Raw genomic sequence first — 26,877 nt, 5'->3', positions numbered from 1 at the left:
TATGTATCTAGAAAGCTCCTCTGAACTGCTTCCAATGCATTTATATAATTTCTTAAATAGTTATCACTAATGTGTACAGTATTATAGATTGTCTCACCAGTACTCTATAACTGAATCATAGCCTCCTTACTTGTGTATTCAGTTCCCCTTGTCATAAATTAGTTCTTTGCTTTCCTAATTACATACTGTGCCTGCATTCTAACCTTGTGTGATTCATGCATGAGCGCACCCAAGTATTTGCAGCTGTGTTGATTTTATATTATTGATTATTTTTTTCCTTGCTCCACAGCTCTTTGCACAGTGTTGCAACTCACTGAGAGACTGCTTTTAGACCTTCCAGAAATCAAGGGCCAGTACGTAATAATTTCACTTTCACATGTTGCATTCTTCTGTGTCCACCAATGTGAGCTGTTTGTATATCTGTAGCTGGATAGTAAGTTAATGAGTGTTCCTACACAGAAGTCCAGAACTTCTAAACGTTCAAGGAACTGTGAATTACTTCCATCCAAAGCAGGCACGATGTATATGCACACACAATCTTGTGTAGTCACAGTTTACATTCCTATTTGAAAAAATGGTGAATGAAGAGTATGTAGAATGAGAATGTAGATTCTGAAGCTATATCAAATGTCTCAAGACCCCGCAGTGATCAACTGGCAACTCCAATCGATGCATTTTCAAACTTAATTGTACTGAATTGTTTCCTAAATCTTGTTTTAATTTCATGAAATGCTCCTTAAGATAAAAGTTTGTGATTAGCATAGGTTTTAAGTAACAACCCATAAATTTATGTTGTAATCTGATCTTTGTGCTATAGTTGCTTCTAAGATCATTTTGAGTGTGTTAATATGCTAAGTGATGCATCCTTCATTGCAAATTATGTGATCTTTGCTATTTGCAGGATGTACCACAAAGCCCTCGTTGTTGTGCTGCTGAGTAAAACGTGGCGAGTTCGGAAACAGGCTCAGCAGACAGTCAGGAAGTTACTGTCATCTCTCGGTGGTGTTAAACTAGCATATGGGCTACTGGAAGAGCTCCAAATCATTCTGAGCACCCACAAGGTCTGTCATTTCTTTTAGTGAAGACACAGTTCACATAGATCATCTGGTATGCTCTTTTAACAATTTTGGAATATTAGTTGAAAATCTAAAGGACATGCAATCATGCACTTCAAGCTAGTATAATCAAGCTAGCCACAGTTAATCCCAGACGAAGGGCTTACACCCGAAACATCGATTCACCTGTTCCTTGGATGCTGCCTGACCTGTGCTTTTCCAGCACCACACTCTCGACAGTCATCACTTGAACCATTTTGAATGTTCATCGATTTGTGACTATCTGTGATACTGGATAAAATACCCCACTCTTTCTATATTTGATAAGATCAAGTGTGTAATTTCCTGTCAATTCTTGCCTGACCCCAAAATTAACCTTTGAGCACCAACTGATAAGTCCACTGAGTGAATGCCTTTAATTGTTAGAGTAAAGTTGTAGCACCCAAGATAAACTCAAAAGATGTGTGCTGGAGAATTTACTCCTCCTCCCATGCTACCTCCCCAGAAAACAACAATGTGAAGTGGTGATTCCTTGAGGTGTATATATATATATCATAGTTTAGATGATCCTGGGGTCTTACGTAAATTTAGGTATGAAACTCACCTAAATTAACTTCCGTTTTGTGGGTTTTTTAAAATTACATTGGGCATTCATATATTGTAAACTGATGTCTCGATTTGGGCCTTCAGATGAAAATTCTTTGATAGGAAAGAATATTTTCTTTGATTCGTTAACTACTTCTTACCTGAAAGATTATGGAGCAGTGTGGAGAGCCCTGTAAAGCTATTATAAACTAACATTAGGTCTATACTTATTTTGACAGTGGTCTGTAGTGAATTGCATGGATGCTGTCATGTTGCTGGTAAAGCTCAAATTTACTGCATTAAAACACAAATCAAAGAAATACTGTCTTTCCACTAGATACTTCCTCAGGAGGGGTTGGTGACTGAATCGGGTGAACCAACAGAAGCCGGCAGGTCCTACATTCCACCCCGAGTGCTGCTAGAGGCATTATGTGTGATAACAAGTATCCCAGGATTGGAGAATGATGTCAACGAGGCTGAGAAATTGGCCAGAAAAATAGTGTTTGTGGCACATCACCCTTCTATAGGTAAAAGAAAGTCTTAAATTGCACTTGTTCTGAAGCATGTCACTAACTTTATTGCTTGAAACTTCATTGGCTTGTTACACAGTTGACACAGTCTTCCCAAGATGTTTATGCCAGCATTTGTTCTAAGAGCCATCTGGTCTAATACCCATCTTCTGATGTTGTTATTGGTTTGTGGCAATGAATTCTGTATTTCAACTATGCTCTGTTCAAAGAATTTGTTTCCCTATAGCTGTTTAAGTAATGCTAATTTTTTTGCCTCCTTTGTCTGTCTTACTGAGCAGTGGAAGCAATTTATTATTCTTTAATTTTCACCAAGTAATTTTCATGTTTTTAAGCCAGAGTGAAAAAGGGCTAACATTTGAAGTGTCTTTTCCCAGTACTAATCTGATAGTAATAGCTTCAGACTCTTGGTTTACCATAGATTGCTGAAATTACAGTAGCATTTCTGTTGCATACCAACCATGTTAATTGCTGTTTTCTGTGCAGTTCATTTCTTTCTCACTGACGGATCTATTTGATCATAACTTTTCTCTACTGAGCTATATTCTTAGCAGGATAGCTGAGTGACAATTTTAAATGTATAAAAATTTACACATTCACTAGTTTTGGCCTCACTTTTGTACCCAAGTTGTTTGGTTTGGTGACTCATCCATGTTTACTGTTCGATGGATTTGTTTAAGGATCAAATTTCATAGCCCCATCAGTTAGAAGTTAATACTGGAGATATCTGTCGTAGATTATGACGCTTCTCACTGTGTCAAGACTCAATCAGTTGGTGAAAGGAATACTGGAGTCTCTACTTTATTCACCTACAAGCTTCTATTTATAGTCACAAATATTTTGTACTGTATTCAACAAAAGAGAGCCCCTTCTTCATCCTGTCCCAAATATAAATGATAGTTTAATTACTTTTTAATTATTCCAACATTCCATAGCATACTTCCAAAGCAATTTGGGATTTTGACCCTGACACTGTACCACAAGACCCCCCCAGATGTAATATATTTCTGTGTGAGCTGAGGTGGTTTCCTAGTTAATACCCATATAATATAATTAACCACTCAGTGATAGCAATTATTATCACATCACCCCCAAAGATAAATTTTATGGCATGAAACAAAATTATAAATTGCTGGAAAAACTCAGCAGATCTTGTGGCATGTGTGGAGAGAAAGCAGAGTTAACGTTTCAAGTCCAGTGACCCTCCTTCAGAACCCAAACTTGACAAAACTCACTTCCACAGCCATATCACATTCCTCAGTGACTGCCTTTGGCTCAGATTTGCCCGATGTGGATTCTGTCTCAAGTTTCATCCTTGCTATTTTGAATCCACACAGGATCACAGGTATCTACGTGACTACAATATTCCTGAAACAGCTGTTCTCACCACATCCCGAGGGGAAAAAAAAACTGTTTTCTCTCCACAGATGCTGCCAGACCTGAGATTTTATAACAATTTCTGATTTTGTTTCTGATTTCCAGCATCTTCAGTTCTTTATTTTTTTAATGGCGTGAAATACGTACATTGCGACACATTTTATTTTCTCTGTTAGAATGTTTCAAAATCACTTGAAAATTCGACCTGTGCCAGTAGTCCTGATGGCATTTTTAGTGGTGAAGGAAAAATGTGGGAAGCTGATTTTGTTTCCACATGCACAACAGGTCTAGGGAACAGGTAAGCATTTGGTCTAAGCATTTACTTTTTTATAAGCAGTGGCTACACAGATTATAAACTGGGTAATGTTGCATGTGTGTAAACTCAGGCCAAGATTTTATTATAGTGTAAGCATAGACCCAAATCCCTTGTATCTTCAGAACATTCTCACGGGTCAGGAACAATGTAACATGTGGAGATGCTCAAAAGCAGTAGCTGGTCACTCCAGAACTTGTCATATTGCCTGACAACAGTATGTATTCTCAGCAATAGCAGAGTCTGGGAAACAGGTTTTATTGTTTGACGCAAAGGATGGTGCGTGTATGGGAAGAGCTGCCTGCGGAAGTGGTGGAGGCTGGTGCAAGTGCAACGTTTAAAAGGCATCTGGATGGGTATATGAATAAGAAGGGTTGAGAGAGATATGGGCCAAGTGTTGGCAAATGGGACTAGATTAATTAAGGGTATCTGACCGGTATGGTCAAGTTGGACCGAAGGGTCTGTTTGCGTGCTGTACATCTTTGTCATTTAATAGCCCAGATTTTACAATCAAAGTTAAAACTGAAATGATGGCATTGAGCACAGATTTCCATGAATGCTGCGCACAGAAGTCAAGTGATCTCTGTGAAAGAGGAAATTCACACCACAATGTTAGTTTGAATCTTGGGCCAAGTCAAGAGAATCTCGAGTCCCAGCAGCAATAATGTCATCATGCAGGATAAGCATTCATGCACATTGTGAACTTGGTAAACTATTCAAAATCCAATTACGCCTCATTCAATAAGATATAGTCTTTTCAAGTGTATATACAGTGTTGCTATTAGAGAATATTGAAAGTTTGGTGATTTCTAATTAATTGTAGTATACAGGGATTTCAACAACACAGTCTCTGTTGAAGGTTAGAATCATTAATAATTGTTAGGACCAAAAGAAAGCAAACTAAATCAAATCAGCCTTCCTGTCGATGTATTAGTAACACAGTGAAATTGACATGGTCAGTGACCCTCAAAATTTGTCCAATTGTTCCTCTATGAATATACTCTATGAATAACAGATCTTTGACACAATGTTTATAACTTAAAAAGAAATTAACAATTTATTATGAAAACTGCAACTTTAGCAGGATAAAGTTTAAATAATAAGCTCATCTAATTAATATCTTTAATCTAAACACAATCTTCTTTAATCATAACCCCACTCTCATACAGGCAGACTTACAAAGTTAAGGAATAAATGAAAAAGAAAAGAATTATGATTTGCCATGGATGCCAAGCTTTCAAATCCGGAGATAATGCATTATTCACAGGCACCTAACTATATATCTAATTTCAAAGCCACTGATGAATGCAGACAGCTCAGTATATGTATTTATTATAGACAGGGATACTTTTCTTAGAACATTCAGCAATTCTTTAACTGGCCAGAAAACTAGAGAGAGTAAAACATAGCAGCCAGTCCTGAAGCTTCCAAAAATCATTCTGCACATGCCAAAACTGATCAAAACCAGCTTACTCCCTCCTTTTTCTTTCTTTAATCAATATTATCTGTTTATGGATAGTTAGCATTGTCCCTCCCTCAATTGATCAGATTAGATCCCCTACGGTATGGAAATAGGCCCTACGGTATGGAAATAGGCCCTTCGGCCCAACAAGTCCACTCCGACCCTCCGAAGAGCAACCCACCCAGACCCATTCCCCGTATTTATCCCTGGCTGATGCACCTAACACTATGGAGCAATTTAGCATGGCCAATTCACCTGACCTGCACAGCTTTGGACTGTGGAAGGAAACCGGAGCACCCAGAGGAAACCCACACAGACACTGGGAGAATGTGCAAACTCCACACAGACAGTCGCCCGAGGAAAGAATTGAACCCAGGTCCCTGGCTCTGAGGCAGCAGTGCTAACCACTGAGCCACTGTGCCGCCCCAATTGATAAACTCAACATTCAACCAATTGTCACCCGTGGACATGGCAATATACAGTGTTGAATTGTCCATAGTGTTCCTCAGGTTAAAAGTTACATTATCTTCTAGATCAGGCCAGCAACAAACATTTTGCTTTTGTTTAAAGCATACAGTTGGTCAAAGTAGCCCTAACCTCAACTCACAGCTCCACCAAAAATTGAGAAAAATAAAAGAAGAATTCAAAGTTTGGGAGAAGATTTGTAGCTCGGGTGCTCGTTGTTGTGGAACACAACCACAACAATATAAGAAGAATAGCAAGCATCGCTTGCTATTTTCTGGATTTTCATGTTTAATTATTTGAGTTCAAAGTTGCTGTCAGTTTCAGAGAAATAATGACAGTGAAGGCTAACAATTTTGCTCGGTGGCCTTGATGGTAGCCTATTAAGTCTCCAGCTGCTTGAACTCTGTGCACATACTTTCAATAGAGAATACCAGTGTCACAACCCTACCGTGCAACCCAGTAAACCTCAAGAAATGCATAAACAAATGCTGACAACTCGACCCATAATATCTATTTCCATTCATCAAAATTGTCTATGTCCTCTCATCTCATTGTATATAAAGCCTAAAGAATACCCTGGTTTCCTTTTTCTTATCTTTCCCTTCCCCTACTCCAGCTATGGTCTCACAACAATCAATTGATTCAGTTACTTTTCAGATTTATTAAAATGTTGATCTCATTTTTGAGGCTTTTTTGGATTTCGAGCTTCACAAACTAGATCGGAGTTCCAGTGTTAAAGCCATTTTGTTTCTATGTTTCTCAATTAGCTAAAGCTAGCAATGCTGCTGTAGATTTGCTACTCCCACTGAGAATTGATTTTTGGGTCTCATCCATAAATATCAGTACCATTTAAGTTAGATTCTTCTTCGGCTGTTCTGTTACCATAAATAAAATCACTAAATTGTAATCTTCTTTATTTAATGTTGACTCATGCTCAGAGACATAATGGTGTGTTTGTGTTCTTAAGCAGAGTTGTTGAATTGCCAGCTCTTCTTTTGGATCTATTCTTGGCCCAGTTTATACAATGATGGTTCCTTATTGGAATTTGATTGAGTTTATTCATAACAAAGTAGATTTTTGGCTGTACAGCAGTATATACTTGAGTACAGAGAACAAATAGGTTGTTACCGTATGTATGGATACAAATGCAACTGGTCTTATTCTGCGGTATGGAGGATCATAGTTCATGTGAAGGTGAAATGAGTTGGACTTTATAATTCACACCTTCAGGCAGGTTCTCTTGCCTGTTCCCAATGACACTGACATTTCTTTGTTTTGCAGAGGCTGCTCAAACAGGACTGTGGTTGGCCGTTCTCCTCAGACTGAAGTTGGACCCTGCTGAGTTTGTTAAAAAGCATCTGAGTGACATCCTGCCCAGTGTCACCACCCAGTCTGTCAAAAACCAAGTAAGTGAATGTGACTGTTTTGTGGTCTGACTCTTTTGTAATTTTTTAAAAAAATATTATAAATGCCAGTAATTCAGATTTGAAGATGCAGGTGTTGGACTGGGGTGTACAAAGTTAAAAATCACGACACCAGATTATCGTCCAACAGGTCTATTTGGAAACAGGAACATAGAAACCGCAGGAATGACACAGTGGCTCAGTGGTTAGCATTGCTGCCTTACAGTGCCAGGGACCCGGGTTCAATTCGGGTGACTGTCTGTGTGGAGTTTGCGCATTCTCCTCGTGTCTGCATGGATTTCCTCCGGGTGCTCCCACAGTCCAAAGCTGTGCAGGTTAGGTGAATTGACCATGCTAAATTGTCTATAATGTTAGGTGCATTAGTCAGAGGGAAATAGGTCTGGATGGGTTACTCTTTGGATGGTCGGTGTGAACTTGTTGAGTCGAAGGGCCTGTTTCCACACTGTAGATAATCTAATCTAATCATTAACTGAATGCAGTCAGACAGGATCAGCCATAACATGGTTACCAATGTGTAGAACATCAATTGATTCAAGGTTGTTTGGCTGTCAAGATTTCCTGCAGCAAATTGTGTGGTCTTTCTTAATTTCTTTCACTGTACGAGTAAGTTTAGGAGTTATAAGTGATGTATTAAATAACTTGTTCATTTCTGACCTAATTTTTCACCATTCATTCTTCCTTACTTCCCAATCACTTAGAGTAATAGAATGTTCAGAACTTCATTCCAGTATTTCAATTTTCTTATACAATTGAATGCTATTTCATCAAACTGACTAAAATTGGAACATCTGTGTATTTTATGTACTGACAAATTCTTTTCCATACTATTATCACTAATCCCTGAGTGACATAAATATTAGGTCACATGCATTGGTTTTGTCTGTGTCCCACCCAGTCTTCATCCTTTTTCATCATTAAATTTTCCCAAATAGAAAGCTCACAGACTTTACTCTGTTTCTCTCTCCATGGATGCTATCAAACCTGCAGGGAGTTTTTCACTTTCTTTCTTTGTTTCAAATTTACAATGTCCATCATATTCTGCTTTTCACAGTTTATGAAGTTGCTGGTTCAGTATACATTTTTTTTTCCATTGCGTGGGGACATTATAGCAAGGATAACATTTGGCACTAAGCCCTAACTGACTCTTAAGTTGGCAGGAGAAGAATCATTTAGCATTGTCTGTTAGTAAGTTTGCAAATGACACTGAAATAGGCAGTATCATGAACAGTGAGCAAGGTTATCAGAAATTGCAGCAGGACCTTGATGAGCTGGGGGAGTTGGCTGAGAAATGGCAATTAGAGTTTAATATAGATTTGTGTGAGGTCTTGCATTTTGCAAAGTCAAACCAAGGTCGGAGTTTCATGATGCATAGTAGACCCTTGTGGAGTCACAGCTAGACAGGGCAGTGAACAAGACTTGTGACACACTGGCCTTCATCAGCCAGGGCATTGAGTGTAGAAGTTGTGAAGTTATGTTGCAGTTGTACAGGACATTTGTGTGGCTGCACTTGGCGTGTGTGTTCACTTTTGGTCACCTTGCTATAGGTAGGATGTTATTAAACTGGAAAGAGTGCAGAAGAGATTTACAAGGATATTGCCAGGACTCAGGAGTCTGAATTATACGGGGGGGTTGGACAAGCTAGGACTTTTTTCTTTTGAGGTAGGAGACTGAAAGGGGGGATCTTATAGAAGAGTTTAAGATCATGAGAGGCATGGATAGAGTGAATGCACTCAGTCTTTTTCCCAGGGTTGGGGAATCGAGGACTAGAGGGCAACAGTTTAAGGTTAGAGGGGAAAGAATAAAAGGGAACCTGAGGGGCAATTTTTTTAACACAGAAGCTGCCAGTGGAAGTGGTCGAGCTGGGTACATTAACAACATTTAAAATACATTTGGACAAATACATGGATAGGAAAGGTTTAGATGGATATGTGCCAAGTGCAGGGAAATGGGGTTAGTGTGGCTGGCATGGACTAGTTTGGACCAAGGGGCCTGTCTCTATGCTGTAGGACTGTATGACTCTTATCCTTTGTGTCCTCAACACAGCCCATAACTTTTTAATATGCAATCACTGTGGTGCAGATTTGACCTGGCCAGTTTTACACACACCAATTCCCTCCAACTGCACATCAATGAAATGACTAGTTAACATGTTATAAAGTGTTAAATTTGATTGTGTATTGTGGATGTTACTGGCAAGGTGAGCATTTATTGCCCATTCCTAATTGCCCTGTAGAAGATGGGGGTGAGTTGCCTTCTTGAGCTGCTGCCAGAGGGAGGGAGCATCGGGAGACCCCAGTGCTTTTTAGGGAGACGGTGCAGTTAATTTGGCAACAGTGAAAGAGTGGCGATATAGTTCCAAGTCAGGATGGTGAGAGGTTTGGAGGGAATACTTGTCGTTTTCCCATGTTTTAGTTGCCCTGTCCTTGTAAGTGGTAGAGGCTGACAGTTTGAATATGCTGTCAAAGAAGCCATGGTGAGTTACTTATTGATAACCTATTAATTTCCAACTTTGAATTTGGTCATCTGTATACTTTGCCCCTCCTCCTGCTTTTTAACCTGTATCTTCGAACAGAAAGATCGACAAAAAAGCAATCCCTTATATGCAATGGTTTGCGAGAAGTATTCATGTAAGTCAAACTTATAAACAGAAAATTATTCCTAGCAAAAGATTGTCATCAACCTAACACTTTCTTGTCCTTTTACTTAATTAATACTTTTTGAAAGTCATCTAACCTAGTAATTTGCTAAAATAGTGAATTCTTTATGTGGAAGTTACAACAGTATTCAGCATTATGGCAAAAAATTGCATTTACTTGGCATTTTAATGTAGCAAAACGTCCTATGGTTCTTCACAATATAAATTGTAGAATATGTAAATAAGGTTGACACTGAGCCAAAGGAGGCATTCAGACAAGTGACCAACTGCTTGATCATAGAGGTGGGTTTTACACAGTGTCTTATGGTGTAAGAAGTGGAAAGGTAGAGCCTTAGGCAGAGAAATTGGAACTTGGAGCCCAGGAAGACTGCAAATGCTGGGGAAGAAAGGAAATGGGGGTTTGTAGGAACATGGTTAGTAAATGAAAATGGTTATCAAGCATAAATTCTGGCTTTAAAAAAGTTTTTTTTTGGTGGCAGCAAGCACAGGTTTAATTTGACTGTTCTACTTGTTTCGTAGGCCATTATAAATGCTGTGGCCTCCATGTCTGTCTTTGCTTCATCAGTTGTATTGCCACATGTGAGTGGCCTGATTGCAAGCATGTTTGGAACTCCTGCTTTCCATCAAGTGACTAATGAGGAGTATAAGATCATGCTGGTTCCTGAGGGAGAGCTGTACGACAAGTCCCTCATCCAAATGTAAGTCATTATGGATAGGTCATTATTTCACATACTTGCTCAGTGTGGACAAAATATTAGGAGCTTGTCAAAGTAGATAGGGAAGTAATATTGAATGGACCTTTCGAAATCAATATCTGTGCTTGACAACCATTTCAACAAGGTTTTCTGTCATTTTCTTTCTTTGCCATGAGTAAAGTGAGGTATAATAATAAAGAATTGGGCTTTTGTCACAATTTGCTTTAAAAGTTGCTGGTGCAGCTGTTATTTTTGGTAGCGGAGTTTGCTTCTACCTCTTTGAGGAGCAATGGTGCTCTAATATATAACAGTTCACACCTTGAAATGTTTGTTGCTGTCAACCTGTGGGCATCTCGCTCAAACAGTTTAATAAAGAAGGATAATTTATGTCTTCCAGTCAGTCGACCTGTTGTCATTCCATTTAAGGTGTTCAGTCCACCAAACAACTATGTTTGAGGTATTTTTCAGAGATGCTATTTCATGTTCCTGGAGCAGGTGGGACTTGAACTCATGCCCACTGGTTCAGAGAAAGGAATACTGTCACTTTGCCCCAAAAACCCTAACAATTTTATTTAAAGGCATAGAAATGTGGAGAACTGATGCAGGGCAAACTATTCTGAATAATGCGCTAAGTCTGCCAGGTACATAGAGTCATAGAGCTGTACAGCATGGAAATAGACCCTTCAATCAAATCTGTCCATGCTGACCAGATATCCTAAATTAATCTAGTCCCCTTTGCCAGCATTTTGCCCATGTCCCTCCAAATCTTTCCTATTCCTATACCAATCCAAATGGTTTTTAAATATTGTAATTGTACCAGCCTCCACAATTTCCTCTGGCAGCTCATTCCATACACGCACCACCTTCTGTGTGAAAAAGTTGCCCCTTAGGTCCCCTTTACATCTTTCCTCTCTCACCTTAAACCTATGCCCTCTAATTCTGGACTCCCCCCACTCTGGGGGAAAAGACTTTGTCCATTCATTCTACCCGTGTCCCTCATGATTTTATAAGGTCACCCCTCAGCCTGCAACGTTCCAGGGAAAACAACCCGAGCCAATTCAGCCTGTCGCTAAGCTCAAATCCCTCCAACCCTGATAATATCCTTCTAAATCTTTTCTGAGCCCTTTAAAGTTTTGCAACATCCTAGACGAGGGAAACTGGAATTGCATGCAGTATTCCAAAAGTGGCCTAACCAATGTCGTGTACAGCCATAACGTAACCTTCCAACTCCTCCTATAGTCAATGCACTGACCAATAAAGCGTAGTTTTCACTATCCTATCTATCTGCGATTCCACTGTCAAGGAGCTATGAATCTGCACTCCAAGGTCTCTTTGTTCAGCAATGCTCCCCAGGACCTTATTATTAAGTGTATAAGTCCTTCCCTGATTTGCCTTTCCAAAATACAACACCTCGCGTTTATTATATTGGCTAACTACGACAGAACCTTTTACTTCTCTGATATGCAGCTGGCAGAAGCTTGTTTTAAAAATGCATTTGTCCTGCCTAAACTTAAACTGTACCAATTACAGAAATCAATATTTTGTTATATTTGATTTATTTTGTCTGCAGTGTTGTAAATGTGTTCTCAAACTCCATGGTTAACATTAATTGGAGGTTTGCTTATTTGCTCTCACATTGAGAACCTCCTAACTCCCCAAGCATGTCCACCATCTATAATGCACATGTCAGGAATGTGATGGAATATTCTCCACTTACCTGGATAGGTTGAGCTGCAACAATGCAAGAAGCTTGATGCTATCCAAGACAAAGCAGCCACTTCACTGGCACTGCATTCACATCCTCTGTTATTGACGGTCAGTAGCAACAATGTGTACCAGTTTCTGATAACTGGTAGCCCCCAGGATGGGTTGTGGAATAGATGTTTTGATGGTTGATCTTTTTCTTCTGGCCAATTTGTGTGTTTGTAAGTTTTGAGGATTCTTTCTATTCTGTACTAGTGCACAGCAAGAAACCACAAAGAAAGCCAATCTGAAACGGGAAAATAAAGCTTATTCCTTTAAGGAGCAAATAATTGACATGGAACTTAAGGAGGTAATTAACAATTTATTTATTGCTCTTAGCCTGCTATGTAATTTTCTTTCTTTACATACCATAAATAACTCTGCTTTCCTCTCACAAGCCTACCCTACAATGTGAATTTGTATTCATCATTGGAATAAACCAGGGCCTCATGTCAAAAACAAATTCAAAATGCTGTCGACTTTTAACGCAATTTCTCATAAACTCTCTGAAATTGGTTTTGTTAATTTTTCAGTATTATGACTTGCACTGAGATATTTTGCTGATATCAAACAGACAAAATATCAGATACAATAAACACTGTGAATATGTGGGAAGTGTTTTATTAACATCCAGTTCTAATTATAAATTTTGTGGCTTTAAAAAGCAGCTTGTTAAATATAGACTTCCTTTCATTTGGATTTGTAATTAATTGGTGTGTCACTGCACATTCTAACATTGTTTCAAAATAAAACCATTTGTGATAGGAGATTAAAAAGAAGAAAGGTCTGAAGGACGAGGTGCAGCTGAGCAACAAACAGAAGGAACTCCTGCAGTGTCAGCTGGAGAAAGAGTCTATGATCAGGAAGCAACTTCAGCAGGTACAGAGAAACTCCAATACCACCAGAACCAAAGTCTTGCTTTTACAGATACTTTAGTTCTAAAATGTTTAATTTTGGATAATTTTTCATTTCCTCAAAAGGCAAGGAATTAATTCATACGCACCCTATTCGTGTGATCAGTTCTAGGGAGGCGACATGGTGATTACATTTGACATTGTGGGATGACAGAGTACTGGAGCTATATTGAGCTTTCTACTCATGATTTCTTTCTTTAAAAAAAAAACCTGGAGTCTTCAGGAGGTATCTGCAGCATGACCAGTGTGACAGATCTAGCAGGCATTGTGATGAGTGGAGGTTCCCTGGTACAGATCATGGGCAATGGTCAAAAGTTGGAAGGCTGGCTGCTGGGAGCTGCTCAAGTCGGAGTAGGAGAGGTTGCACCAAAATGGCGTCAATTTGGGTCAGGCACTGCAGTACACATTGTTTTTTTTAAAAAGCAATCTTTCAAATTCAACAAGATTTCCAGCACCAATAACTTTATAACATCTAAAGCACTAAATTGCCAAACAGGACAAAGTTAAGAGAAGACTGTGTCTGTATTGTCTGTTTTAAAACTGTGGTTTTATAGCCAGGTCAGAACATCTGTCAAAACCTTTTTAAACACTCTACTGTTTCAAAAGGCTGTGTGGTGCATTAAACAAGGGTGACTTTAATGATTAGATTAGATTCCCTACAGTGTGGGAACAGACCCTTTGGCCCAACCAGTCCACACTGACCCTCGGAAGTGTAACCCACCCAGACCCATTTCCCTCTAACGCACCGAACACTATGGGCAATTTAGCATGGCCAATTCACCTGGCCTGCACATCTTTGGACTGTGGGAGGAAACCGGAGCACCCGGAGGAAACCCACGCAGACACTGGGAGAATGTGCAAACTCCACACAGACAGTCGCCCGAGGCTGACATCGAACCTGGGACCCTGGTGCTGTGAGCCACCGGTGCTAACCACTGAGCCACCATGCTAACCACTGAGCCACCATGCTAATAAATCACAAAAGTCAGATTGGCAGAGGTAACCATGAGGAAGAATTCAGACAGTGTATTCGAAGTAGATTTCTAGAACAATATGTTGTGGATCCAACCAGGAATCTCGTTATTTTGGACCTAGGGGTGTGTAAAAAGGCAGGTTTAATAAATGATGTCAAAGTAAAAGACTCCTTCGGAAACATTGGTTTGGAAGTGACTAGTACTAAACGTAAGCAGGGGTGGTTACAAAGAAATGAGTGTACAGCTTGCTGGAGTGGACTAAGAAAGGAGTTCAGCAACATAGATAGTTGAGGGACAATGGCAGTGTTGTAATGATAATGACAATATTCAAGGCTTACAACAAGGATTTATCTCAGTGAGAAAGGAGATTCTAGGAAAGGGGTAAGCAAACCCATGGTTCACCAGGGAAGTTAAGGATAGCACCACATTAAAAGAAGAAACGTACAATGTGACAAAAATTAATAGTAAGCCTGAGCATTGGGTGAGTTTTGAAAAAAAAACAGAAGAAGACCAAAGAAAAATGAGGAAGGTGATAAACTTTGAGGGTGAACTTGCAAGATGGACAGCAAGAGCTTCTTGAAATATCTAAAGAGGGAGGTGGTGGCCTCGTGGTATTATCGCTGGACTGTTAATCGAGAGATCCAGATAACATCTTCGGCACCCAGATTCGAATGCCACCACAGCAAATGGTGGCATTTGAGTTCACTAAATATCTGAAATTAAGAATCTAATTGTTGATTGTCGGAAAAACCCATCTACATGTGACTCCAGACCCACAGCAATGTGGTTGACTCTTAACTGCCTTCTGGGTAATTAGGGATGGACAAGAAATGCTGCCAAGCCAGCAATGTACTCATCCTGTGAATGAATAAAGAAAAGAAATAAAAAAAGGAATAGGAGGACCAAACTGAACATCGGTCCCTGAGGGAATAAGGCTGAGGAAGTAATAATGGAAAAGCAGGAAATAGTAGAGGAGTTCAAGGTATACTTTGTATCCGTCTTCATGATAGAAGGCACTAATAGCATTCCAAAAATACTAAGTACTTAAGGGGCAGAAGAAAGAGAGGAAATAAGTGCAAGATTTTGGCTCAGTGGTTAGCAGTGCTGCCTCACAGGGTCCCAGGTTCAATTCCAGCCTCGGGTGACAGTCTGTGTGGAATTTGCACATTCTCCCTGTGTCTGCGTGGGTTTCCTCCCACAGTCCAAAGATGTGCAGGTCAGGTGAATTGGCCATGCTAAATTGCCCATAGTGTTAGGTGCATTAGTCAAGAGGGAAATGGGTCTGGGTGGGTTACTCTTCGGAGGGTCGGTGTGGACTGGTTGGGCCGAAGGGCCTGTTTCTACACTGTAGGGAATCTAATCATACTACACAAGTTGATGGTGGGCGGCATGGTGGCACAGTGGTTAGCACTGCTGCCTCACAGCGCCAGAGACCCGGGTTCAATTCCCGCCTCAGGCGACTGACTGTGTGGAGTTTGCACATTCTCCTTGTGTCTGTGTGGGTTTCCTCCGGGTGCTCCGGTTTCCTTCCACAATCCAAAAATGTGCAGGTTAGGTGAATTGGCCATGCTAAATTGCCCGTAGTGTTAGGAGAAGGGGTAAATATAGGGGAATGGGTCTGGGTGAGTTGTGCTTCGGCGGGTCAGTGTAGACTTGTTGGGCCGAAGGGCCTGTTTTCACATTGTAGGGAATCTAAGTAAATCTAAGTGCAATGATGATCACTAGAGAAAATGAACTAAGGAAATTAATGGGGCTATAGACCAATAAGGCCCCTAGACCTGATGGAATGCATCCTCGAACCAAAAAAAAACGTAGCTACAGAGATCATAAATACACAGGTAGTAATTTTCCAAGAAGCCTTAGCTTCTGGAAAAGTGGCAGTTTTCCAATCAACTTGATATGTACCATCCATATTCAAAAAGGAATGGAGTCAAAAAAAATGTTAATAATAGACCAGTTAGCTTAACTTCTGTCACTGGGAAAGTGTCACTATAAAGAATGGAATAGTACAGCATTTAGAAATACATAATATGATCAAGCAAAGTCAGTTGGCTTCATGAAGGGAAAATCATGCCTGATAAATGTATTAAGGTTCTTTGCTGTGGTAATAACCATGATCAAAAAGAAGGGGGAAGTTGTAGATCTTAATGTAATTGGATTTCCAGAGGCTTTTAAGGTTCCACACCTTAGGCAACTGGAAATAGTTATCAAATCTCTATCCATTCTAATACACTGATCAAAAACAGACAAATGGGATAAGGAGAGCATTTTCAAGATGGCAACCTGTAACTAGTAGAGTGCCGTTGGGATCAGTCCTAAGGCTGCAGTAATTTACAATATTTATAAATGACTTGGATGACAGAAGAGAGTGTACTATAACCAGGTTTGTGATTGGCACAAAAATAGGTGGACAAGCAAGTGGTGAGAATGACGTAAAGGGTCTGCGGGGAAATAAGACAGGCTAAGCAAGTTAGGCTAAACTTTGCAAAATATCATTTGGAGAAAATGTGATATTATGCACTTGGTATTAAGAAGAGAGGAGCTGAATTTTATTTAAATGGAAAAAGACTGCAGAAAATTATGGCACAAAAAGGTTTAGGGGTTCTCGTCCCTAAATCATAAAAAGCTAATGTTCAAGTTCAGCAGGTATTTGGAAAGGTAAGTGGAATGTTGAACTTCCGTTCCAAGGGAATGGAGTACAAAAAGTCCCCAAAGCCCATTGGCCTACGTTCTAGATTCTTAAAGGAAGCAGCAGAGATAGTGGATCTATTGGTTACAACATTCCACAATTGCCTGGATGTGAAAAAGGTTACAGTGAGTTGGAAAAATAATGCCCTCCTTCAAAAAGGGAGGGAGGCATAAAGTAGGAAACTAAGAAGTAGTTAGTTTAACGTATATCATTGGGAAATTGTTAGAATCCATTATGAAGGAAGTAATGACAGGATATTCGGAAAGTCATAATGCAACCCAAGAAAGAGTGGCATGAAGGATAATTCTAATTTGCTGGAATTCTTCAAAGATGTAACATGCAAGGTGAATAAAGGGGACTCTGCAGATACAATATATCTGGACTTTCAGAAGGCACTTGATAAGATGCAGTGAAAAACTGCTAATACATGAGTTAAGATCACATGGAGTTGGGATAATTTATTAGCTTGGATGGGGCATTTGAATAACTAACAAAGTAGAGAGTTAGGATAAATGGGTATTTATATGTTTGGCAAGATGTAACTACTGGGATGCCACAGGGTTTGGTCCTTGGGCCCCAACTATTTACAATCTATATTAATGACTTTGATGCAGGGACAGAATGTACGATAGCCAAATTTGCATTTGACACTAAAATAGTGGAAAAGTAAGTTGCAATGTAAACAGAAGAAATTTATAAATGGATATGAATAGGTGAAGTGAACAGATCAAATTTGGCAAATGGAGTTTAATGTGGATGAGGTTATCCACTTTGGTCAGACAAATACAAAGGAAACGTATATCATGATTTAAACAGAGAAACTTCACAGTGCTTCAGTGCAGAAGGATCAGGGTGTCCTCATGCATGAATGACCAGAAAACTAGTAGCCAGGTATGCAGGGAATAAGGAGGGTAAATGGCATTTTGGCATTTATTGCAAGGAATTTATTGTCATTATTTGCCTAATGTTTGACTGTATCTAAATGAGCTATTATTAAAGAAATGCTGTTCTGTTCTGTTGTCTGCCCACAGTTGGATGAGGATTTGCAATCCGCTCTGAATGTTCTGAATGCCATCATCAAAAAGAACCCACCTGGTTTGTCACAGCAGATTCCTACTCTGATCCGCTCATTCCTCCCACTCTTCCAATCACCACTTGTAGCTCCCAGGCTTAAGGATACTTTCTTGGCATTGGGTACATGTATCTTGCCAGCAGATCTAAAAAACCTAGGTAATTATCTGCTGCATGATTTCAAACTCTACTTTGATTATTGTACAGTGCATTTGTTGTCTCTCGAATTATTTGCTGCCTCATGAGGCAAGCAGAAAGTAGATAACCATGGACCAGTTTAACATGTGCTTAAGACCATAAGACATAGGACTGAAAGTAAGGCCATTCAGCTCGTCAAATCCACTCTGCAATTTAATCATGGCTGATGGGCATTTCAACTCCACTTGCACTCTCCCTGTAGCCCTTAATTACTTGCGAGATAAAGAATTTATCAATCTCTGCCTTGAAGACATTTAACATCCCAGCCTCCACTGCCCTCCTTGGCAATGAATTCCACAGGCCCACCACTCTCTGGCTGAAGAAATGTCTCCTCATTTCCCTTCTAAATTGACCCCCACTAATTCTAAGGTTGTGCCCATGGGTTCTAGGCTCCCCATCTGACGGAAACAACTTACCAGCATCCACCTTTTCTAAGCCATGCGTTATCTTGTACGTTTCTATTAGATCTCACCTCCACCTTCTAAACTCTAATGAATATAACCCCATGATCCTCAGCTGTTCGTGGTATGTTAGACCCATTCCAGGGATCATCTCTTGCTAAACTGGAGCAAGGCCAATCAAATTGTGCAACACATCTGTTCAATTTTTAAAGCATTTCTAAATGCATAAATCCTTTCGGTATCATTCAAAATCATAACCGTATCTATTCATCGAATAGTTTGGGTCTTTTCATTTAAGTATTATACTAGATCACAAAGACAGTGTTGTAAACTCCTTTCACAGGCTTTTCTCCCTTGACCTAAAAATCTTAGTCAATTCAATAACATTGGATTTTCTCTAAATTTCATGAAACATATTGGTGGTTTTCTCAGGCAGTGTATCCCAAAGTGGATTCCCAGGAATAAGCTTTTTGTCTAGGTCTTAACCATCAAAAATAACTAACTATTTTCTTTATATGCCTTTGGAATAGTCCAGTTAGTAAAAGGCATGTGCATTCTGCTGAAGTAGCTGCTTGGGGAGAATGCATTTCACTACTGGGTGTATAGCATGAAAGCATAATTCAATGAGAAGGTGACCTTACATTCTGTCAATGATTTAGGTTCCCTAATTGGCCATGTGACGCTTCGGCTATTGAAACCTGCATGTGATTTGGATGAAGCTTGGTGCCAGGAAGAACTTCTAACTGCGACCGCCCGTGCTGTCTGTCTGCTGCGTTCACTTTCTGTGGCGAACCGTACAGGCAAGGTTGAGGCTGGTATGTCATTTAAATGAAGTCAAATTACATCATCTTGTCATATCCCTGTGGTTATTGCTTAGTGACTATGATGAGTTCAGGTTTTGAGGGAATTTGAATCTTTATTTTAAAATCCCATTGGAAAACTCCACAATGTAATCTTTAAATTACCTGCTTATTGAATTTTGCTCTGTTTTACAGAATTTTGATTTCTTTTTAGTCATTTTATTTTGCTTCCTGTGTTGATTTGTTTCCAATTTCTGTTTAGTTGCTGTGACAATGTTTCTTTGCACTCATGTGGTTTCTGGTTGTTTGAAGAAATTCCATTTATATTTTTTGTTGGGAGTTAAAATATTAGAAAGGTTGCCTTTAAGTGCTGCAGTGAATATTACTGTTTGTATTGCTTCTTGCAGATGTCAGACCCCTCACTGCTCCAGCATTTGCTTATTGCTTCCCCCTCTTAAAAATGGTCTTGACTGATACAATCAATGACAGTGAAGAAAAGGAGGGGATGCTGATTCAGGCACTCCAAGTGATCAATGAACATGCTCAGCTGAGATCAGCAACTGACAGCTCTCAATTGATCGATGAGGTAATATTTGTGTTTTTGACCATTAATCTTTGACTTGTATAAGAATGTAGTATCATTGTACTTTGTAAAGCCACTGTCTTGTCTTGTCTTGTTATTTTATTCAACAGGAGAATGTTGTTGATATGTCTCTGCACACTTTGGAAACTGAAATTGTTTGACAAAGTTGTGAAACAAACTGAGTTTCTGTTGATTCCCACTCAGTCTGTTGGGAAAGACAACAACATCACAATTTCAAGTTATGTCAGACTGCGTCTAGACCAGATGTCAGAAGGTAGCTCTTTTCCCTCTGGAGCAAGCTGTTGTCTCATGATAGACTTGCTGAATTCCTTCACCTGAGAGCTGAGCATATACTGGGATCCCTTAAATTCTGAGTGTAGTCACATACACAGATGATTCATGCACCTATTTATGGTGTTACTTTGCCACATTAAAGAGGTGTACCATTTGCAATTAAATTTGAGTTAGTGTAAAAAATCCAGGAGGGGTGAATTCTGCGATAAGCAGGCCCTGTGATCTGCTTAGTGAGCAGGTATTTCTAGGACTGTGTACAGCCTTGCTTTTGCTGCTTCCAGTGTGGTGGTCTTCTGGCCGCAGTTTTAACGGTTTTGCCATACCAAGTTGCAAGTAGAATATTTGGAACATAGAAACATAGGAAAAAGGAGCAGGAGTAGGCCATTTCACCCCATTTAACTAAGTTAGGTTGATTTACCTCAGTCATTTTTCCATACAATCCCAATTTCCTTTGATCTATTTAATGCCTATAAATCTATCAATCTCTGTCTCATTGAATATATTCAATAACGGGACTTTCACACACCTCAGAAAAGAGCATCTCCAGGGCTCCCCACTTTTGGAGTGAGCACATTTGGATGACAATGTTCTGTTAGGTCTTGCCTGGCTTGTTCCAGGGATAGCAGACTGAATAGTGGGGTTTACAGACAAACCTCCATTGTAGTGGCGTGCCTGATTCCAAACCAGACTTGCTTGAACTTGGGCTGACCAGTAGCCATGCAAAAATTTGAGAAGTGAAAGCATCTTCTGCCTGCTTCTAGGAACATGATGAATTCCCTGTCTTGGAATTTCTCGGACCAAAAGTATCTTTAATAGTGAGAACAAGTGAAGGAATAACTCAGTAGTTAGCACTGCTGCTTCACAGAACCAGGGACCCAGGTCTGATTCTAAACCTTAGGCAGTGTGAAGTTTGCACATTCTCCCCCTGTTTCGTGGGTTTCCTCCAGGTCCTGCCACAGTCCAAAGATGTGCAGGTTAGGTGGATTGGCCATGCTAAATTGCCCATAATATCCAGGAATGTTCAGGCTAAATGGGTTAGCCATGGGAAATGAAGGGTTACAGGGATAAGGTGGGGTCTGGGTGGGATACTTTTCAAAGGGTCAGTGTAGACTTGATGGGCCAAATAGCCTGCTTCCATACAGTAGGGAATCTATGAATAGATTCATTTTTGTTGTTTTTCCTCTGCAGATATAGTTGTTGTGGTTCTGTTCGCCGAGCTGGACGTTTTTTGTTGCAACTCGGCGAACAGAACCACAACAACAAGCACCCGAGCTACAAATCTTCTCTCAAACTTTGAACAGATATAATATGTGTTCTGTCCACTTATATACTGGTAACGTGAAGGAATTCCCTGGAACAGATTGAAGACCATAACTACCACTTGGCATTTGCAACCCAAATCTTTCTCAATGTCTGGTAGAGCTGTGAGATGCAATTTGTATTCCAATGAATGGAGTACTAAATGTGCAAAATATGGAAATGTTATCCTCTTATTAATGTGAATGTGGCTTTCTTACAAGCCTTTAGACAGAAAGTAATTTCTTTGTTTGGGGCAAGGGTTTCATCAGAAGTGATATGCAGGGAAGTAAAGATTTGTAGGATTAGGATTAAGTTGAGTAGTCATTTAGATCAGGATTCTTCCAAAATTGACCCCTCACTATTTTGATTGGATCTCTTTGCCTGAAACTGGAATGTCCATTGACTGTGCCTCACTTGATTTTGTGTTCAGTGAGAAGGAGGGCTTGTAAGATGATGCAGTGTTTCATTGGAGATGCCCTAAGGACTGACCCGAGTCTGCCCCAGCTCATTTACTCACAGGGCAACCAGTCCCATGAATTCGAGTCGATTCTATCTCCGAGCTAATTGTGTTGAGAACAAATGAAGAATTGGACTGATGAGGGAAGAAAAGAGTAAATAATGATGAGAGGGAAGGTAACATGGGAAAAGTTACTTACAAATGCAAATGGCGGAGCCAGCATTGGAAGAGAGGAAAGGATTTCAGGGAGAAATGATGAAAGGAATTTTAAAGGTAAATAGGAAATGACTATTTTTGGAACTTGATGTATTGTGTGGAACTTGATGAATGTGACAAATGAACAAATGGCATAATTTGAGCAAAGATTGATGAAGACAAGTGAGCTATTGTGGCAGGTTACCAGGATCTGTGGGGTGCCACAGAACCCTACAGCTGCCCGTTTGTGTGGGCAAAGCATAGCAAACCTAAATCTGGAGTATGATGTATACTTGCTGAAGTGCAGCCAACCAGACTTGACACCCTAGTGGCAAGCCTGGGGATGCCACAATACATAGTCCAAGACACCAGCAAAGAAGGTTACCTCAGAGTGAAATGGGATCTTGATCAGATGAGCCGATGGTCAAGGAGTGGCAGATGGAGTTTATCATTTAGATAAATGTGAGGTGCTACATTTTGGAAAGGCAAATCAGGGCAGGACTTATACACTTAATGGTAAAGTCCTGGAGAGTGTTGCTGAACAGAGACCTTGGAGTTCAAGTTCATAGTTCCTTGAAAGTAGAGTCGCAGGTAGGTAGGATAGTGAAGAAGGCGCTTGGTATGCTTTCCTTTATTGGTCAGAGCATTGAGTATAGGAGTTGGAAGGTTCTGTTGCAGCTGTACAGGAAATTAGTTAGGCTGCTTTTGGAATATTGTGTGCAATTCTAGTCTCCCTCCTATAGGAACGATGTTGTGAACTTGAAAGGGATCAGAAAAGATTTCAAAGATATTGCCAGGGTGGAGGGTTTGAGCTATAGGGAGAGGCTGAACAGGCTGGGGCTGTTTTCCCTGAACCGTCGGAGACTGAAGGATGACCTTATAAAATCATGAGGTGCATGGATAGAGTGAATGGACAAGGTCTTTTCCCCAGGGTGGGGGAGTCCAAAACTAGAAAGCGTAGGTTTAAGGGGAGAGGGGAAGGATTTAAAGGGGATCTAAGGGGCAACCTTTTCATACAGGCTGTTGCATGTATGGAATGAGATCCCAGAGGAAGTTGTGGAGGCTGGTACAATTAACAACATTTAAAAAGCATCTGGATGGATAAATGAATAGGAAGGGTTTAGAGGGATGTGGGCCGACTGCTGGCCGAAGAGACTAGATTAGTTGAGGATATCTGGTCGGTATGAATGAGTTCGATTGAGGGGTCTGTTTCCATGCTGTACATTTTTATGACTGAGTGCCAGAGCTGTCCGTGGCTGAAGGACATGGCTACTTGGCAGTCACTAATAGCAAATGGAGTGTTTGAGCAGTGAAATGCTGTGAAATGAAACTGAGTTGTTTTGACAGGCTGGTCCTGAGCTGCTGCCACGGATGGAGATGCTCCTGCTACTGACCAGAGTAATTGCCACAGGTTCACCACGACTCCAGGTAAAATCTGTTCCTCCCTCCTTTTGTAAGGTGAGGGATAACACTTTTCTGATTTTTATTTGTTGATTCTGTGTATTTTGTTTTTATTACTGATGGACATTTTTTTGAAGTCGAAAGGGTGGTGCTCGAAAAGCACAGCAGGTCAGGCAGCATCAGAGGAGCAGGAATGATGAAGGCTTTTGCCCGAAACGTCAATTCTCCTGCTCCTTGGATGTTGCCTGACCTGCTGTGCTTTTCCAGCACCATACACTTGACTCTAATCTCCAACATTGCAGTCCTCCCTTTCATCGAGGACACTTTTTGAAGGGCACTTGCACTTTATCTCATCAAGTTTTCTTTAATTGGAATTTCTGGCTGCCTTTCACTCTTCTCCATGAGGTTTCCGTTTTCATTGGTTATGATTTTTCATCCTGGCTTGTTGTAGATCCCCATTTCCTCTCTTCAGCCTCCCTCCCTTCTTAAACATTAGCCCTTTTCCAGTTCTCTGGGACCCGAAAGTGATTCCTGAAATAACGCCACCATCATCTCCTCAGCTGTTTACTTTAGATCTCTGGGGTGTGGTACATCTGGTCCAGGTGATTCATCAGTCTTCAAACCTTTCAGCTTCCGCAGCACCTTTTCCTTTGTGATAGTCACTGCACCCACCCCTGCCCTGACTCTCTTGAAGTTCTGGTGTGCTGTTCGTGTTCTCTACCATAAAACTGATGCAGAGTACCCATACAGTTGCTCCGCTATTTCTTTGTTGCCCTCTACTACTACTCCAGCCTCATTTTCCAAGAATTTAATGTTCATTCTTGCCCCTCTCGTACCTATTATATCTCTTCTAAAAAGAATTTGCAATATTCTTTTATATTATAATTAGTGTACCCTCATGTTTTATCTTCTACCACTCCCTTATTGGTTTATAGTTGTCCTCTACTGGTTTTTAAAGGCTTCCCAATAATCGTCATTGCATTGTATGCTTTTTCTTTTGTTTTTATGTTATCCCTCTCTTCACTGGTCAGCCATGGTTGCCTCATCTTCCCCTTAGTTTCCCTTAGGATATTTCTTCTTCCTGAAGAAGTTTTCTTCTGCTGTGCTGCCCAAATTAACCCCTGGAAGTCCTGCTGTTGCTGCTCCACCAACTTCCCTGCTCAACTCCCCTTCCCATCAACTCTGGTCAGTGCCTCCCTCATGTCTTTGTAGTTACCTTTATTCAAGTGTAATACCAGTAAATCTGATTCAACCTTCTCCCTGTCAAGCTGCTAGGTGAATTCTATCATATTATGGTCACTGTCCCCCAGGGGTTCTTTTACATTAAGCTCCCTAATTAAGTCTGTCACCTCAAATATCAAATCCAGAGTTGTCTGTTCCCTAATTGACTCGACTATAAACTGCTCCAAATGAGCCATCCTGTAGACATTCCACGAATTCCTTTTATTGGGATCCACTGCCGACCTGACTTTCTCAGTCCAATTCAAGTCACCTCATGTTTATTGTAATAGTGTCTTCATTACGTACTTTTTCTATCTCAAGATTTATTTTCTGCCCCAAAATCTGATTACTGTAGTTGTAGTTATGTTCGCCGAACTGGGAAGTTGATTTGCAGATGTTTCGTCCCCTGTCTAGGTGGCACCTTCAGAGCTTTGGAGCCTCCTGTGAAGTACTGCTGTACTGTGTCTTCTGGAATTATTTGGTTCAGTTCCTGCTGCTTCCAGTTGCCAGTCCGATTGTGCATTGTAGTGGCCGGTATGTTGGGTCTAGGTCAATGTGCTTGTTAATGGAGTCTGTGGATGAGTGCCTGCTTTGTAGAAATTCTCTGGCTGTCTTCTGTTTAGCTTGTCCTATGATGATTGTGTTGAATTTGTGATCCTTGTCATCTGTGTATATAGCTATGAGGGGGAGTTGGTTATGGCTAGTTAGTGTTCGTGGATGAGGATTATTAGTTGCCTGCCTGTTTGTCCTATATAGTGCTTTTGTGCAGTCTTTGCATGGAATCTTGTAAATTATGTTAGTCTTGCACACAATAGGAACAGGCAGTAATCCACAGACTCCATCAACAAACACATAGACCTAGACCCAATATACAGGCCACCAGAATGAGCAACCAGAAACAACAGGAATGGAACCAAATAAATTCCAGAAGACACAGTACAGCAGTGCTTCACAGAAGGCTGCAAAGCACTGAAGATGTCACCGAGACACGGGACAAAACATTTCCAAATCAATTTCCCAGCTCGATGAACATACCCACAACTACAGCAACTGGCACCCAAGCGACACATATTTATGCAAACCTTTAACATCCTGATTACTGCTAGGAAACCTGTACATAACTTTCATTGAGGTGTTTTGTCCTTTGCAGTTCCCCAACTCTACCCATACAGATTTTGCTTACCCATACAGATTTTGCTAACCCTATATCCCAGCCTGCTATCAATTTAATTTGATTCCTTACTAACAAGATAATCCCACCCCTTCTGCCCATCTGCCTGTCCTTCTGATTGGAGACATATCCTTGGATATTTAGTTCCAGCACTGATCCTCTTGCAGCCATGTCTCTGTGATGTGCCACAGTATTGTATCCACCAATTTCAGTCTACCCTACAAGCTCACTTACTTTGTTTCGTATATTGTGCGCATATAAATACAACTCCCTCAGTACTTTATTGACTGCCCCCGTTTCTCATTTGTCCCCTTACCTGCTTTGCTTGAAATTAGATTTCTGACCCTTCCCATACTCTGTCCTATGACTTGTTCTGAAAACTTTAGTAAGCTCTCCTGAGCCCTCATCCCCTTTAACTGTTTTGATAAAGCCCTATCCCTAGCCTTAGATATGCAATTTGTCAGGACTCTGGATCCAGCCTGGTTTCTGCTGGAACCCATCCCATTGGAAAAGCTTCCTCCTTCCCCCAGGACTAGTGCCAATGTATCATGATTTCAAACCCATTTCTCCACACCAATTATTGAGCCACACGTTTATTTCTTTATCCTTTTTGAATCTGACAATTAGCTCGTGGCTGACATGGTAATCCCTTAGAGTACCTTTTTTGGTTCTGGTTTTTAATTGAGCCCTGAGCTGCTCATATTCCCTTGGAAAAGTCTCTTTCTACTGATGTAGTCAGTACCTACATAGACCACGACAATTGGATCTTTCCTCTGCCATTCCAAGTAACTCTACAGCCTGGATGAGCTTCTCAGAACCCAGGCACCAGGCAGATTTTGGGATTCTTCATCCTAGCCACACAGAACAATGTCTCTTCCCCTGATTGTACTATCTTGATTACAACTGT

General features: G+C 40.5%; 1 protein-coding gene across 1 annotated transcript in view; it reads left to right on the top strand.

The window, feature by feature from the left end:
• gcn1 (GCN1 activator of EIF2AK4) overlaps positions 1 to 26,877 on the top strand; it is a 128,449-nt gene that overhangs the window by 44,024 nt on the left and 57,548 nt on the right. Inside the window, exons 17-27 of the mRNA XM_043716089.2 lie at positions 290 to 353; positions 902 to 1,061; positions 1,978 to 2,167; positions 7,066 to 7,190; positions 10,384 to 10,562; positions 12,519 to 12,612; positions 13,068 to 13,181; positions 17,911 to 18,109; positions 19,209 to 19,364; positions 19,757 to 19,935; positions 23,525 to 23,605. Of these exons, the coding sequence (XP_043572024.1) occupies positions 290 to 353; positions 902 to 1,061; positions 1,978 to 2,167; positions 7,066 to 7,190; positions 10,384 to 10,562; positions 12,519 to 12,612; positions 13,068 to 13,181; positions 17,911 to 18,109; positions 19,209 to 19,364; positions 19,757 to 19,935; positions 23,525 to 23,605 (1,541 nt within the window). The remainder of the gene's footprint in view (positions 1 to 289; positions 354 to 901; positions 1,062 to 1,977; positions 2,168 to 7,065; positions 7,191 to 10,383; positions 10,563 to 12,518; positions 12,613 to 13,067; positions 13,182 to 17,910; positions 18,110 to 19,208; positions 19,365 to 19,756; positions 19,936 to 23,524; positions 23,606 to 26,877) is intronic.

This window comes from Chiloscyllium plagiosum, unplaced genomic scaffold, assembly GCF_037043375.1.
Source record: "Chiloscyllium plagiosum isolate Xiang-an unplaced genomic scaffold, Cpla_swu_hap1 HiC_scaffold_24, whole genome shotgun sequence".
NCBI lineage: Eukaryota > Metazoa > Chordata > Chondrichthyes > Orectolobiformes > Hemiscylliidae > Chiloscyllium > Chiloscyllium plagiosum.
The sequence above is the reverse complement of the archived record's forward strand: the minus strand, read 5'-3'. Positions and strand labels throughout refer to the sequence as shown.